The following is a 14147-nucleotide window of genomic DNA, read 5'->3' on the forward strand; positions in this document are numbered from 1 at the left end:
ATGGTCTCGATCTCTCGACCTCGTGATCCACCCGCCTCGGCCTCCCAAAGTGCTGGGATTACAGGCTTGAGCCACCGAGCCCGGCCTACTATCAATTTTTTTTTTGAGATGGAGTCTTTTCTGTTGCCCAGGCTGGAGTGCAGTGGTGTGATCTTGGCTCACAACCTCCACCTGCTGGGTTCAAGCTATTTTCCTGTCTCAGCCTCCCAAGTAGTGGGGACTACAGGCACACGCCACCATGCCTGGCTAATTTTTGGGTTTTTAGTAGTGACGGGGTTTCACCGTGTTGGTCAGGCTGGTCTTGAACTCCTGACCTCACATGATCCACCCTCTTGGCCTCCCAAAGTGCTGGAATTACAGGTGTGAGCCACTGCGCCCGGCCGTGTGTGTGTGTTTTTAACTTATTTTTTTGAGACGGAATCTTACTCTGTTTGTCACCCAGGCTGGAGTGCGCTGATGCCATTTCAGTCACTGCAACCTCTGCCTCCCAGGTTCTAGCAATTCTTGTGCTTCAGGCTCTTGAGTAGTTGGGATTACACTTGCCCACCACCACGCCTGGCTAATTTTTATATTTTTAGTAGAGATGGGATTTCACTATGTTGGTCAGGCTGTTGTCGAACTGCTGACCCCAAGTGACCTGCCCACCTCAGCCTCCCAAAGTGCTGGGATTACAGGCGTGATCTACCACACCTTGATTCCTCATAATATTATTTTAAATAGGGAGTGATATGGTTTGGCTGTGTCCCCACCCAAGTCTCATCTTGAACTGTAGTTCCAATAATCCCCATGTGTCATGAGAGGGACCCAGTGGGAGGTCATTGAATCATGGGGGCAGTTAACCCCATGCTGCTCTTCTTTTGAGTGAGTTCTCACAAGATCTGATAGTTTTATAAGGAGCTTTTCCCCCTTTTGCTCAGCACTTCTCCTTCCTGGCATCATGTGAAGGACGTGTTCATTTCCCCTTCCACCACAATTGTAAGTTTCCTGAGGCCTCCTCAGCCATGCTGAACTATGAATCAATTAAACCTCTGTCCTTTATAAGTTACCCCAGTCTTGGGTATGTATTAGCAGAGTGAGAATGGACTAATACAGGGAGTTCTGAAAGGACTCTAGTAAAGTGACCTGAAAGGAGTAGGCAGCAAACATTCTATGCAGCTATTTGAGAACAAAGCAGTTGGAGCAGAGAGATCTGAAGTTGCCACTGGAAAGGGGTCCTGATCCTGGTCTCAAGAGAGGGTTCTTGGATCTCATTCAAGAAAGAATTCAATGGCCGGGCGCGGTGGCTCAAGCCTGTAATCCCAGCACTTTGGGAGGCCGAGGCGGGTGGATCACGAGGTCAAGAGATCGAGACCATCCTGGTCAACATGGTGAAACCCCGTCTCTACTAAAAATACAAAAAATTAGCTGGGCATAGTGGTGCGTGCCTGTAATCCCAGCTACTCAGGAGGCTGAGACAGGAGAATTGCCTGAACCCAGGAGGCGGAGGTTGCGGTGAGCCGAGATCGTGCCATTGCACTCTAGCCTGGGTAACAAGAGTGAAACTCCGTCTCAAAAAAAAAAAAAAAAAAAAAAAAGAAAAAAAGAATTCAGTGGCCAGGCGCGGTGGCTCAAGCCTATAATCCCAGCACTTTGGGAGGCCGAGGCGGGTGGATCATGATGTCAAGAGATCGAGACCATCCTGGTTAACAAGGTGAAACCCTGTCTCTACTAAAAATACAAAAAATTAGCTGGGCATAGTGGCGCACGCCCGTAGTCCCAGCTACTCGGGAGGCTGAGGCAGGAGAATTGCTTGAACCCAGGAGGTGGAGGTTGCGGTGAGCCGAGATCGCGCCATTGCACTCCAGCCTGGGTAACAAGAGTGAAACTCCGTCTGAAAAAAAAAAAAAAGAAAGAAAGAAAGAAAGAATTCAGAGCAAGTCCCCAGTGTAAAGTGAAAGTAAGTTTATTGAGCAAATAAAGGAATAAAAGAATGGTTATTTCATAAACAGAGCAGGGAATTCCCAAAAGAGGAGGAACATGCCCATCTTAGGTGTAGTGCTTGTTTATATATAAGGCAACAAAGCAAAAAATCATAAGGGAGGTGTACTCTACTACAAGGGCTCCTGACTTCCACAACAATCTCTATTATTATGATTAAAGTGAAACTTAAACTGAGAATGCTTTTTTGGTCTTAAGATATTAAGACATCAGGACATCTGGGTCTGTTATATCCTGAGTCTGTTTGAAAAACATTATTAACCTGTTCCCTTAACTGAAAACATCTGGTGACAAGGAATGCCTAACCTGGAAATGCAACCCAGCAGGTCTCAGCCTCGTTTTACCCAGCCCCTATTCAAGATATAATGGAAACATAGTGCCATTGTGGCCAGAGTGTTAAGATGGGTGTAAAGTTCTAGGAGAACAAAAATTGAGTGTTGGGTCAAACAAAGCCATGTAGGATCATGGAAGCCACTGTAAGAGCTAAGGCTTTACTCACGGAGCAGAAAGCACTGGAGAGTTTGGAAAGGGAAGTGACCTGGCTAGACTGGGGATTTAAACACGTCCTTCTGGCTTGTGCTTGGACAATAGACAATCGTGAGTGAGGAATGGAAGAGGAAGACCATTTAGAGAAAATTGTATGGGCCTGGCGTGGTGGCTCACACCTATAATCCAAGCACTTTGGAGGCCAAGGCGGGTCGATCACCTGAGGTCGGGAGTTCAAGACCAGCCTGACCAACATGGTGAAACCCCATCTTTAAAAATAAATAAATAAAAATAAAAATAAAATATAAAAACAGAGAAAATTGTAAGAACTCAGGTGCAAGATGATGGTAGCGTGGCCCGTGGCTGTCACATATGCATTGATGACAACCAATTCCATTCTGGTTGAATTTTGAGTCTAGGACAAGCTTTTTTTTTTTTTTTTTTTTTTTTTTTTTTTTTTTTTTTTTTGAGATGGAGTTTCGCTCTTGTTACCCAGGCTGGAGTGCAATGGCACGATCTCGGCTCACCGCAACCTCCACCTCCTGGGTTAAGGCAATTCTCCTGCCTCAGCCTCCTGAGTAGCTGGGATTATAGGTACGCGCCACCATGCCCAGCTAATTTTTTGTATTTTTAGTAGAGACGGGGTTTCACCATGTTGACCAGGTTGGTCTCGATCTCTCGACCTTGTGATCCACCCGCCTCGGCCTCCCAAAGTTCTGGGATTACAGGCTTGAGCCACTGCGCCCGGCCCTAAGACAAGCTTTGCTCAAAGCTTGCATATGAGGCCTCTGTCAGTCAAAAGACTCTAGCTGGATTAATGTTGTTAACACATGCAGTGAGGAAAAATATTAAATTCCTGTCCCTGGAAAGCAGAACACAGATTGCTCACAGGCTCCACATGGGCATGCAGGGAAGGAGTGAAGCATGACTACTGGGTTGACTACTGAGGAGCTAGAAGGTCTGGGCTGCCACAGCTGAGGGGGTGACTCTTGAACAGCAGATCCTGGAGCAGGGGGTTTGGGATAATGTTCGGACAAGTCTAGTCTGAAAGGCCAATTACACAACCAGCTGGACATGCTGACACAGCTAATGGATACCATCTGGAAAAGTGTGAGCTAGAAATATAAATAAGGGAAATGGCCAGGTGCAGCGGCTTACACGTACCTCATTCCCAGCAGGGAGGCTGAGGTGGACAGATCACTTGAACTCAAGAGTTCAAGACCAGCCTGGACAACATAGTGAGATCCCCATCTCTGTAAAAAATAGAAAAACTAGCCAGGCTTAGTGTACACCTGTAGTCCCAGCTACTCTGGAGGGTGAGATGGAGGATTGCTTGAGCTTAGGTGGTTCAAGCTGTACTGAGCCATGATTGTACCACTGCTGGGGTGAGAGAGTGAGACCTTGTCTCAAAAAAAAAAAAAAAAAAAAAAGAATGAAAAGAAAATCACTGTGCAGCCTTTTCAGAATGGCCTCTTTGCTTATTAGTACACATTGAAATTTCCTCCATGTCTCTGATGAAGATTTCTACTTTTATGATAACACATAAATAATAGAAAACATTTTCTTTTATATTAGGGAAACGAACACATACTGATTTGAGATTTGCTGGGGTTTTTCCTCCAGTCACAACTCAAAAATCCTGCATATTTAGCAGATCTAGACAATCTCTGTTAGGCCGGGCGCGGTGGCTCAAGCCTGTAATCCCAGCACTTTGGGAGGCCGAGGCGGGTGGATCACGAGGTCAAGAGATCGAGACCATCCTGGTCAACATGGTGAAACCCCGTCTCTACTAAAAATACTAAAAATTAGCTGGGCATGGTGGTCCGTGCCTGTAATCCCAGCTACTCAGGAGGCTGAGGCAGGAGAATTGCCTGAACCCAGGAGGCGGAGGTTGCGGTGAGCCGAGATCGCACCATTGCACTCCAGCCTGGGTAACAAGAGCGAAACTCCGACTCAAAAAAAAAGGGTCTCTGTTAATTGTGTGAAAGTTGATCATACAAATTGGGTCCTTCTTATACCCACCTAAAACAGAGTTGAAAGAACTGTGGACACTGGGTGCGGTGGCTCACGCCTGTAATCACAGCACTTTAGGAGCCCAAGGCGGGCGGATCACGAGGTCAGGAGATCGAGACCATCGTGGCCAACATGGAGAAACGCCGTCTCTACTAAAAATACAAAAATTAGCCAGGTGTGGTGACACACGCCTCTAGTCCCAGCCACTCAGGAGGCTGAGGCAGGAAAATCACTTGAACCCGGGAGGTAGAGGTTGTCCATTTGGGATTCAGAGCACCCTTTGTTCCGTGTGTGAATGCTCTAGTATCGTGCCTTTTCAAAATAGCATTCCTTTTGTTGTTCTCTTTCTGAGCTTGATGTCAAATTACTAAAGTGAATATAAAGAAATGGAGGAAGTGAGATTAAATGGATACAAGTGTTGCTTAATAAATTGGACACAATCTTTGACTATACTGGCAGAAGAGTTATTTTCTGTGGGACCCAGAAACGGGGATCTACTTCTGTGCTGCTTCTGAGGGGTGCCTCCGCATCCCACCTTCTTCTTCTTCGTCATGAACCTGTGTGGAGTATTTTTTTTCTTGTTCTTAACCAAATAACAGAGACAGAAAACTCCAGTGCTTGAGTGCATGCGTTTGAACGGCAACATAATCATTTTTATTTGCTTTCTCGACCAGTGGATCTATTTTGTGACTGAATGACCGTAAGGATGTGCATTTGGAGCAACGGCCTCTAGGAACTCGCGAAAACAAGTCAATACTCGCGGACAGCAATCGGAAGAAACCTGGGTACGGCTCCTTTAAGAAAGAGCAAACCCCCGCCTCGGCTCGGAACCGGGAGTCGCAATTTCCCAGAGCCCCCAGCCGCGGTTTGGCCTTTACTTCCGGAAGGAGGTGGCGGCGACCTCACTCTCTCGCCGTGCGCCTGCGGGAACGACAACATTACCCAGAATGACCTGCGTTGGGCGACGGCGACCTCCAGCCAATGAGGCCTCGGAAAGGTGGCGTTTCCGTAAGCGCAGGAGCCGTCCCGTCGGGATTTCCGTCGTCGTCGTGGCGCTTTTGGCGTTTGTCCGGAGCGCTGGGCCAGCCTCGTTGGTGACTGATTGAGAAGGCGCGAGAGGAGCCGTTCCCGCTGCACTGAGGCGAGGCGTCGCTCGGGGTGCCCCGGCCCAGCCCAGAATAGAGAAACGATCTCTGGCCCCGCTCGGCCCTGGTGAAGTCCGATGGCCGTCGCCGCGCTGACGGCCCCGGCCCTGGTGAGTGCCGCGTCCTCCGGGCCTTCCCCGCCCTCCCCGTCCGAGTCCTAACACCCCGAGGACACCTGCTCGCGGCCCTGCAGCCCAGGACAGAGCAGGGGGCCTTGCCGGAGGTGCTCCCGTTTCCAGCACCTGGTGTGCCGTGGAGGGAGGCGCCACCGAGCCCTGGGGCAGAGGTGATGCCGCCAGTACGAAGGCGCTCAGCTCCAAGGCCAGGCATGGGGCTACAGGGTGGCCTGAACCCGTGTAACGCCGCCATAGACGACTTCTCTGAGGCCTGGCTCTTTCCACCGCTCCCTTGGCTGTAGAGGAGCTTATGAAACGTACGCCAAGAAGGGGAGGGTTTCCCGGTCTCTCACTGGCCTTAACTTTCGCCCACAGGTTCCCTGGGTTGTGGTGGTCCGGGACTCTCAAGTGGCATTCTCCCAGCCCTCAGTTCTGAAGACCGTGGGCGAACCCCAAGCCCGGGGTCCTGTGTCCATGTTAGCATATGTGTAGAGTTGTTCCGATTTCTGGCAGCCAGCATGAACAGGTGTGGAAGATTGTTCCAGAAAGGTACAAGATGTGCAAATGCTTAGGTGTAATACGGAGGTGGGAACGATTATGAAGCCGCAAGTCTCCTTGCTTTCTGGTGGGTGCAAAGAACAGGAGGATAGGCGTCATCACTGCAGTGGCTGCTTGAGAAGTTGTGTGTGTTTTCAGGAGGTAATAGCAAGTTCGGATCAGAAAAAATAGATGATTTACCAAGGTCCTCACAGGCTTCATCTGTGTACACAGTGGGGCACGAACTGTGGGATTGACGGCGGAGGAAGGAAAGTCAGGGTGGACTAGTCCAGGTGAGGGTTACTAGCCCAGGATCGTGGTTAAGGAGATGTGGTTAGATTCTGGATGCCTGGTTTCAAAAGGGACAACTAAATTATTTAATGTAGGTGGTGAGGGAGTGAAACAGAGGATTCAGAGAAGACCCCAGGGTTGTTGGTATTAGCAGCTGAAGGGAAAGAAGTTTCATCAACTAAGGTGATGAACACATTGGCAGTAGGAGTAATATTCACTAGGGATATCAGGTTTATTTGGGCCATGCTAAGAGTCAGATCTTTCAGACCCTACTAAATGGAGGTGTTAAGTGGGCAGATGAACACATAGGTCTTGAAATCTAGGGAGTGGTTCAGAACATAGAGGTCTTGAAATCTAGGGAGTGGTTCAAGATGTGGCGGTTGTGTGCCCCAAGTTGAGTGAGTTGTGGGTCACAGTTAGGTTGGGCAAGTCCCAGGTTTTAGTTGTAAAACTGTTAGTGGGCCAAGGCAGGGAAGATGATGATGGAGTAATGGTCATGATGGCAGGGTATGTAAAAGACAGTGTAGTTTGGCAGGGGCCAGGGCTCCCAGGTGAATAATAGATATGAGATGGACGCAAATTCATAGGACACTCAGGCTAGAAATCGTGCTTATTTGCTACTTTGTGGGTATCCAGGATTTTATGATAACTTGATGGGGCCTGGGTGTTTCATTCAGGCTGGAAGATTAAGTTAGTGTCATACGGTCATTTCTGAGAGTCATTGTGTGTGAGATGGGCAACCAGTGAGGCTGGAATTTAAATGAGCTTTACGTGGCCGGGCGCAGTGACTCAAGCCTGTAATCCCAGCACTTTGGGAGGCCGAGGCGGGTGGATCACGAGGTCAAGAGATTGAGACCATCCTGGTCAACATGGTGAAACCCCGTCTCTACTAAAAATACAAAAAATTAGCTGGGCATGGTGGCGCGTGCCTGTAATCCCAGCTACTCAGGAGGCTGAGGCAGGAGAATTGCCTGAACCCAGGAGGTGGAGGTTGCGGTGAGCTGAGATCACGCTATTGCACTCCAGCCTGAGTAAGAAGAGCGAAACTCAGTCTAAAAAAAAAAAAAAAAAAAAAAATGAGCTTTACTTGGCTACATGACTGCCAAGGGGATGGTTAAGTGCAGCACACAAGTGGAATAGGGCCCTGGTTATCTGCGATTCACCTGTGTTTATCTGTGGCTACATCTGAGGCAAGGAACCTGGCAGGGAGGCCTTCAAAGAAAATTTTGAGGCTGTTTCCACTAGTGCAAGCCGTGGGAAGTCTGGGATATTGGATCCTATTTAAATGCACACTCTGGAAGCTGCCTACCAGGTTGTGGTGTAAGGCCAGAAATTAAGGCCCAGTGTGATATGTCACCTTGACATTTGATGAAAACACTACAGCCTCAGATGGCCTGAGAGCAAATTTCCCATCCCACTTTGCTCCCAAGAATATGCTCTCTTAGCCAAATGAACCCTTCTTATTCAGGGAACCAGAATAGTTACTTTGTAGCAGGTTTCAGTACCCTACCGATTTTCTGAGTAATTCAAACAAGCCAGTTCCCTCCTCTGGGGACCAGGGTAGCTTCTCCATCTTGATGCTACAAAGCTTACATTCCACAGCACCTGGTTGTTCACTCTTTTCTGGAGTACTACCTCTATATGGCCCTGTGTGGAGCGTGGTATTCTTTCACAAGCTGTATTTGTCTTTAATTAATAAACTGTTGATCTCATTTGTCTAGTGTCAAGTGTCTTGTGTTTGGCTGTTGGTTATCCACTGTAATCATTAGGTTATCCACTCTTTCACCCAGGTAGCATGTGGGGAGGCCAGGATTTAGCCTGTGGTATGGGACAGTGAGGTAGTGGTGGTTGTGGTAATGTGGCTGTGGGATCTGGAGACATGAGGTATGTGCAGTGTAATGAATGATATGCACTTGGAGAGGGAGTATGCCTGATGGCCCCACTGCCCCGATTGAGATTTAGGTAATCTTGGTGATACCAGAGGAATGCTTGTCAGGGAGGGGTAGTTGCCCTTATGCCATGCCCACAGTTTCGATACATGTATTTTTTTGCCTGCCTCTTGTTACTGGTGGCTGCAACCAGTGACCAAGAGGCCCTTAAGGAGACAACAGCACCAGTGGACTGCCTTCTCCACTGAGTTGGGGAGCTTCAAAAGAAGAAGAGCATTGGGTAAATAAATGTGTGAGGGGATGGATTATGGATCCTGAGAGAAGGAACCATTTGTGGTTTCATCTGTCCCCATCCTGGCAGGGTATTGTGACCTTTGAGGACGTTGCTGTGTACTTCTCCTGGAAGGAATGGAGTCTCCTTGATGAGGCTCAGAAATGCCTGTACCACGATGTGATGCTGGAGAACTTGACACTTACAACCTCCCTGGGTAAGGTCCTCACACCCACCTCTGTACCCAGAGCTAGTCTCTGCTCTTACCCTTTTCTCGGGGACAGATATGTCCTCACAAGAGGACTATGAACACAGCTTTCTGTTCCTGGGTAGGTGCTGCAATTGGTAGGGCTAAGGTTGTATGTTCACCTTTTCTCCTTGAGCAGGCAACACCTGCTTCCCTTTCATGTGGAAGGATTTAGAGTCAGGCTTCTTACAGTCGGCCTTATGGATCTCACCTTGTTTGCCTCTCCCTGGCCAGGTGACTTAGTCCAGATCTTAGGCTCCTGGAGGCCCAGGTTCTACTTCCTTTCTCTAGCTGACACTTCCTCATGCCTGATTCTGTCAGGAATTACTGCATCTGCCAGGAATCACTGACATTGTCACTACTTATATGGACTATGAGTGCCTCTTGCAAAATCCTCCTCTGAATTTCTCTTTGTGTTATTTTTTCCTATGGGCTATCGTGTAGAGGCTTTCTGGGCTGGTCTTGGGTGCTTGCATATTTCAGGTTCCATGTTCTTGATCATAGGGGTCAGGTGGACAGGCCCTGTGGTTCCAAGGATGGCTATGATATCCCCCACAGCAAGATGGACTCAGAGGGAGCCTGGCCCTGAGGACTAACACCTAACAGAGGACATTATATCAGGGTTATGTTCAAATAATACCAGAAACATACTCTGTTTGTCTAATGTTTTGGTGCTAATGACATTAGGGGCCAAACCTCATTACTGCCTTTTCATCCCCTTTCTTGACACTTTGCCTGCTTGTCAGCTCTACACCTTGTTACTACTTCTCTTACTTCCAACCTGGGGTTAATCCCCACATCTCTGGACTCCATGTCTCACCCATTTTTCTCACTGATTATCTGCGGTCGTCTCCAGTGTTGGCCTCTACATACTGTGTTATGAGGTGTCCACGTATGTCAGCTACTATTTTGTTGGCACATTTTCTTGGGCCTGGATACATACTTGTATGCAATGCATGTGTTAGCCGGAGAGCAGATCTCACTGAAAATTGTCCTAGAGGAATGAATTGTACATCCTGCCTCTTCTCCATGTTTCTCATCCCATAGTTGTGTCTTCTAATTCATGAGGCCTCCCCAATTCTGTGATCTTTAGAGGCCCAGTTCTGCTAGGCAGCCCCAACTTCAACTTGAACCCAACACCTTGGTCCTGAAAACAACCCCATGGACTCAGTTTCTGGGTTTGTTGAATACACATTTGTCTATGGGCTACCCCTTCTCCATTAAAGTCAGCATGCTCTTCACCAGCCTTTCCTTTCTTTCAGGTGGTTGTGGAACAGAAGATGAGGAGGCACCTTATCAGCAGAGCACTTCTCTACAGCGGGTGTCACAGGTTAGGATTCCTAAGGCCCTTCCTTCTCCCCAGAAGACCAACTCCTGTGAGATATGTGGCCCAGTCTTGAGAGAGATTTTGCACTTGGTTGAGTACCAGGGAACATACCATGGTCAGAAACTGTACACAGATGGGGTATGCAGGAAACAATTACAATTTACTGCATACCTTCATCAGCACCAGAAGGAGCATGTTGGACAGAAACACTTCAGAAGTAATGTGGGCAGAGACATGTTTTTGAACAGCTGCACATTTCAAGTATCTGGGAAGCCCTTCACTTGCAAGGAAGTTGGGAAGGATTTCCTGGCGAGATTCCAGCAACAGGCGACTCACACCAGAAAGAAGTCAAGCAGAACCAACAGTACAGTGGCCTTTCACAGTGTAAAAAGTTATAACAACTGGGGAGAACGTATGAAAGGTTTCAGCTACAAACACGTACTTATTCAGCACCAGGGAGACCTCAGTAGGGAAAGATGTTACATGTGCAATGAATGTGGGAAGTCTTTTAGCACAAGCTATAGCCTCAGTGATCATTTGAGAGTTCACACAGAAAACCCTTATACATGTGAGGAATGTGGGAAATCCTATAGGCAAAGCTCTAGCCTTATTACACACCGAAGAGTTCACAGTGGAGTAAGACCTCATCAATGTGATGAATGTGGAAAATTATTTAGAAGGAAGTATGATCTTATTATACATCAGAGAGTTCATACTGGAGAAAGGCCTTACAAATGCAGTGAATGTGGGAAATCCTTTAGCCATAGCTCTAGCCTCATTACACACCAGAGAATTCATACTGGCACGAGGCCTTATGAGTGCAGTGAGTGTGGGAAATCCTTTATCCATAGTTCTAGCCTTATTACTCACCAGAGAGTTCACACTGGTACAAGGCCTTATATGTGCAGTGAATGTGGGAAATCCTTTAGCCAAAGCTGTCATCTCATTAAACACCGGAGACTTCACATTGGAGAAGGGCCTTATGAGTGTAGTGAATGTGGGAAATTGTTTACTTACAGATCTCGTTTCTTCCAACACCAGAGAGTCCATACTGGAGTAAGAGCTCATGAATGTCATGAATGTGGAAAATTATTTAGCAGGAAATTTGACCTCATTGTTCATCAGAGAGTTCACACAGGTGAAAGGCCATATAAGTGCAGTGAATGTGGAAAATCCTTTACCTGTAAATCCTATCTCATTGCACATTGGAAAGTTCATACTGGGTCAAGGCCTTATGAATGTGGGGAATGTGGGAAATCATTTACCCATAGTTCTACACTCCTTCAACACCAGAGAGTTCACACTGGAGAAAGGCCTTATGAGTGCAAGGAATGTGGAAAATTTTTTAGCCAGAGCTCCAGCCTCATCAGACATAGGAGAAATCACACCGGAGAAAAGCCTTATGAGTGCAGTGAGTGTCAGAAATCCTTTAGTAACCGCTCTAGCCTTGTTAAACACCAAAGAATTCACACTGGAGAAAGGCCTTATGAATGCAGTGAATGTGGAAAATCCTTTAGCCAGAGTTCTAACCTCAGTAATCACCAGCGAGTTCACAGTGGGGAAAGGCCTTATGAGTGTAGTGACTGTGGAAAATCTTTTACGTTCAACTCCAATCTCCTAAAACACCAGAATGTTCACAAGGGATAAAGGTTAGGTAACATACAGAGGGCTGTTAGGGACAGAGAAGCGTCCCTGCAAAATTCGTAGACAAAGATTAAATAAATAAATGTATGAATTTTCAATAACCATGCTTTATATTTAGTATATGTTTTCTGAATTTTGTTTTATACAAATACATTTATATGTGTACTTTGTCTCTCTTATATGCACACATAAAAATAAACGGTTTCTTTTTAAAACATTTCTTTCTTTCTTTTTTTTTTTTTTTTTAACTTGCTCCCCCTCCTTTATTTTTTTGTTTTAACAAAGTCTCGCTCTGTTGCCAGGCTGGAGTGCAGTGGTGCAATGTTGGCTCACTGCAGCCTCCGCCTCCTGGTGTCAGGTGATTCTCCTGCTTCAGCCTCCCAAGTAGCTGGGATTACAGGTACGCGCTGCCATGCCCGGCCAATTTTTTGTGTTTTTAGTGGAGACAGGGTTTCACTATGTTGGCCAGGCTGGTCTTGAACTACTCAACTCGTGGTCTGCCCGCCTCAGCCTCCCAAAGTGCTGGGATTACAGACGTGAGCCCCCACGCTGGGCCATTTCTTTGTTTTTAAATGGACAGATTGTAATGATACATGTCCATGGAGTAATAGTGACATTTTGATACCTATAATGTAGAGTGATCAGGGTAATTAGTGTATCTATCATCTCAAACATTCGTCATTCCTTTATGTTGGGAACGTTCAGTCTCAATTTCTATGTATTATTAACCTTAGTTCTGTAGTGGTATAGAACACTAGAATTTATTCCTTCTGTCTAGTTGTGATTTTATATCCTTTAACAAATCTTTCTCTATCCCTGCCTACCCACCACCCTTCTCAGCCTCTAGTATCCTCTGTTCTATGTTTCACTTCTAAGAGATAAACTTTTTTTTTTTTTTTTGAGACAGAATCTTGCTCCGTCTCTCAGGTTAACTTTTTTTTTTTTCCAGTGCCTCCACATATGAGTGAGAATGTGCATGTTTATGTTCCTGGCTTATTTCACTTAACTAATGTCCTCCATTTCCATCCATGTTGCCTCAGGTGACAGGATTTGATTCTGTTCTTTGAACAGTATTCCTTTTTTTTTTTTTTTGAGACAGAGTTTTGCTCTTGTTACCCAGGCTGGAGTGCAATGGCACGATCTCGGCTCACCGCAACGTCCACCTCCTGGGTTCAGGCAGTTCTCCTGCCTCAGCCTCCTGAGTAGCTGGGATTACAGGCACGTGCCACCGTGCCCAGCTAATTTTTTTTTTTATTTTGAGTAGAGATGGGGTTTCACCATGTTGACCAGGATGGTCTCGATCTCTTGACCTTGTGATCCACCCGCCTCAGCCTCCCAAAGTGCTGGGATTACAGGCTTGAGCCACTGTGCCCGGCCCTGAACAGTATTCCTTTATGTATATAAATCACATTTTCTTTAACCATTTATCTATTCTTGGACATCTAGGTTGATTCCATGTTTTAGCTGTTGTAAATAGTGAGTAAAGGGTTGTAGATGTCTCTCCAATGTGATGATTTTCTTTCCTTTGGATAAATTCCCGGTAGTGGGATTGCTGGATGATGTGATAGTTCTATTTGTAGCTTTTTGTTTGTTTCATTTTGTTTTTTGAGATGGAGTCTTCCTCTGTCACCCATGCTGGAGTACAGTGGTGTGATCTTGGCTCTCTGCAATCTTCGCCTCCTGGGTTCAAGCGATTCTCCTGCCTCAGCCTCTTGAGTAGCTGGGATTACAGGCGCACACCTGTATTTTTGTAGTTTTTGTATTCTTAGTAGAGACAGCGTTTCACCATGTTGGTCAGGCTGGTCTCGAACTCCTGACCTTGTGGTCCACCCACCACAGCCTCCCAAAGTCCTGGGATTACAGCTGTGAGCCACCGTGTCCAGCTCATACCACAGGACCGCAATACTGTGCTCTATATTAGCTGTATTAGTTTGGATTTGCACCAACAGTGTTTGAGTTCCCTTTTCTCTGCATCCTTGCCAGCATCTGTTTTTGTCTTTTTGATGATATCTATCCTAAACAGGGAGAAGTGATACCTCATTGCAATTTTGATTTGCATTTCCCAGATCATTAGTGATGAGTGTGTTTTATATATTTTTTTATTTTTTTAAATATTTTTTAGAGACTGGATCTTGCCATGTTGCCCAGGCTGGAATGTAGTGATTCTTCACAGGCGCAGTCCCACTGCTGACCAGCATGTGAGT

At 46.6% G+C, this 14147-nt stretch overlaps 2 protein-coding genes across 5 annotated transcripts in view; both read left to right on the top strand.

Moving 5' to 3' along the window:
- Window positions 1-5641: 5641 nt before the first annotated feature.
- LOC101052771 (uncharacterized) lies at window positions 5642-12044 on the top strand. Of its 4 annotated transcripts, none has more exons than XM_074385805.1 (4): window positions 5650-5731; window positions 6113-6286; window positions 8816-8942; window positions 10235-12044. In XM_074385805.1, exons 3-4 carry the CDS (start codon window positions 8909-8911, stop codon window positions 11944-11946), a joined length of 1746 nt encoding a protein of 581 aa, XP_074241906.1. In that variant the 5' UTR covers window positions 5650-5731; window positions 6113-6286; window positions 8816-8908; the 3' UTR covers window positions 11947-12044. The 4 variants fall into 4 exon arrangements, with proteins under 4 accessions (XP_003944460.2, XP_074241906.1, XP_074241905.1 ...); XM_074385804.1 differs by having other exon boundaries at window positions 6113-6263; XM_003944411.3 differs by lacking the exon at window positions 6113-6286 and having other exon boundaries at window positions 5642-5731.
- Window positions 10234-14147, top strand: part of LOC101051922 (uncharacterized) — a 40065-nt gene continuing 36151 nt past the window's right edge. Inside the window, exon 1 of the mRNA XM_010332332.2 lies at window positions 10234-10302. The gene's annotated coding sequence lies outside the window, so the exon portion shown is untranslated. The remainder of the gene's footprint in view (window positions 10303-14147) is intronic.

The sequence above is a fragment of the Saimiri boliviensis genome, chromosome 14 (genome assembly GCF_048565385.1).
Source record: "Saimiri boliviensis isolate mSaiBol1 chromosome 14, mSaiBol1.pri, whole genome shotgun sequence".
NCBI classification, from domain to species: Eukaryota; Metazoa; Chordata; class Mammalia; order Primates; family Cebidae; genus Saimiri; species Saimiri boliviensis.

Bases quoted from the DNA above. Each gene is read 5' to 3' on its own strand.
- LOC101052771 (XM_074385803.1), top strand. From the start codon at position 8,762: ATGGATCCTGAGAGAAGGAACCATTTGTGGTTTCATCTGTCCCCATCC. The intron at 8,943-10,234 runs GTAAGGTCCTCA...CCTTTCTTTCAG, and splicing joins GACACTTACAACCTCCCTGG to GTGGTTGTGGAACAGAAGAT.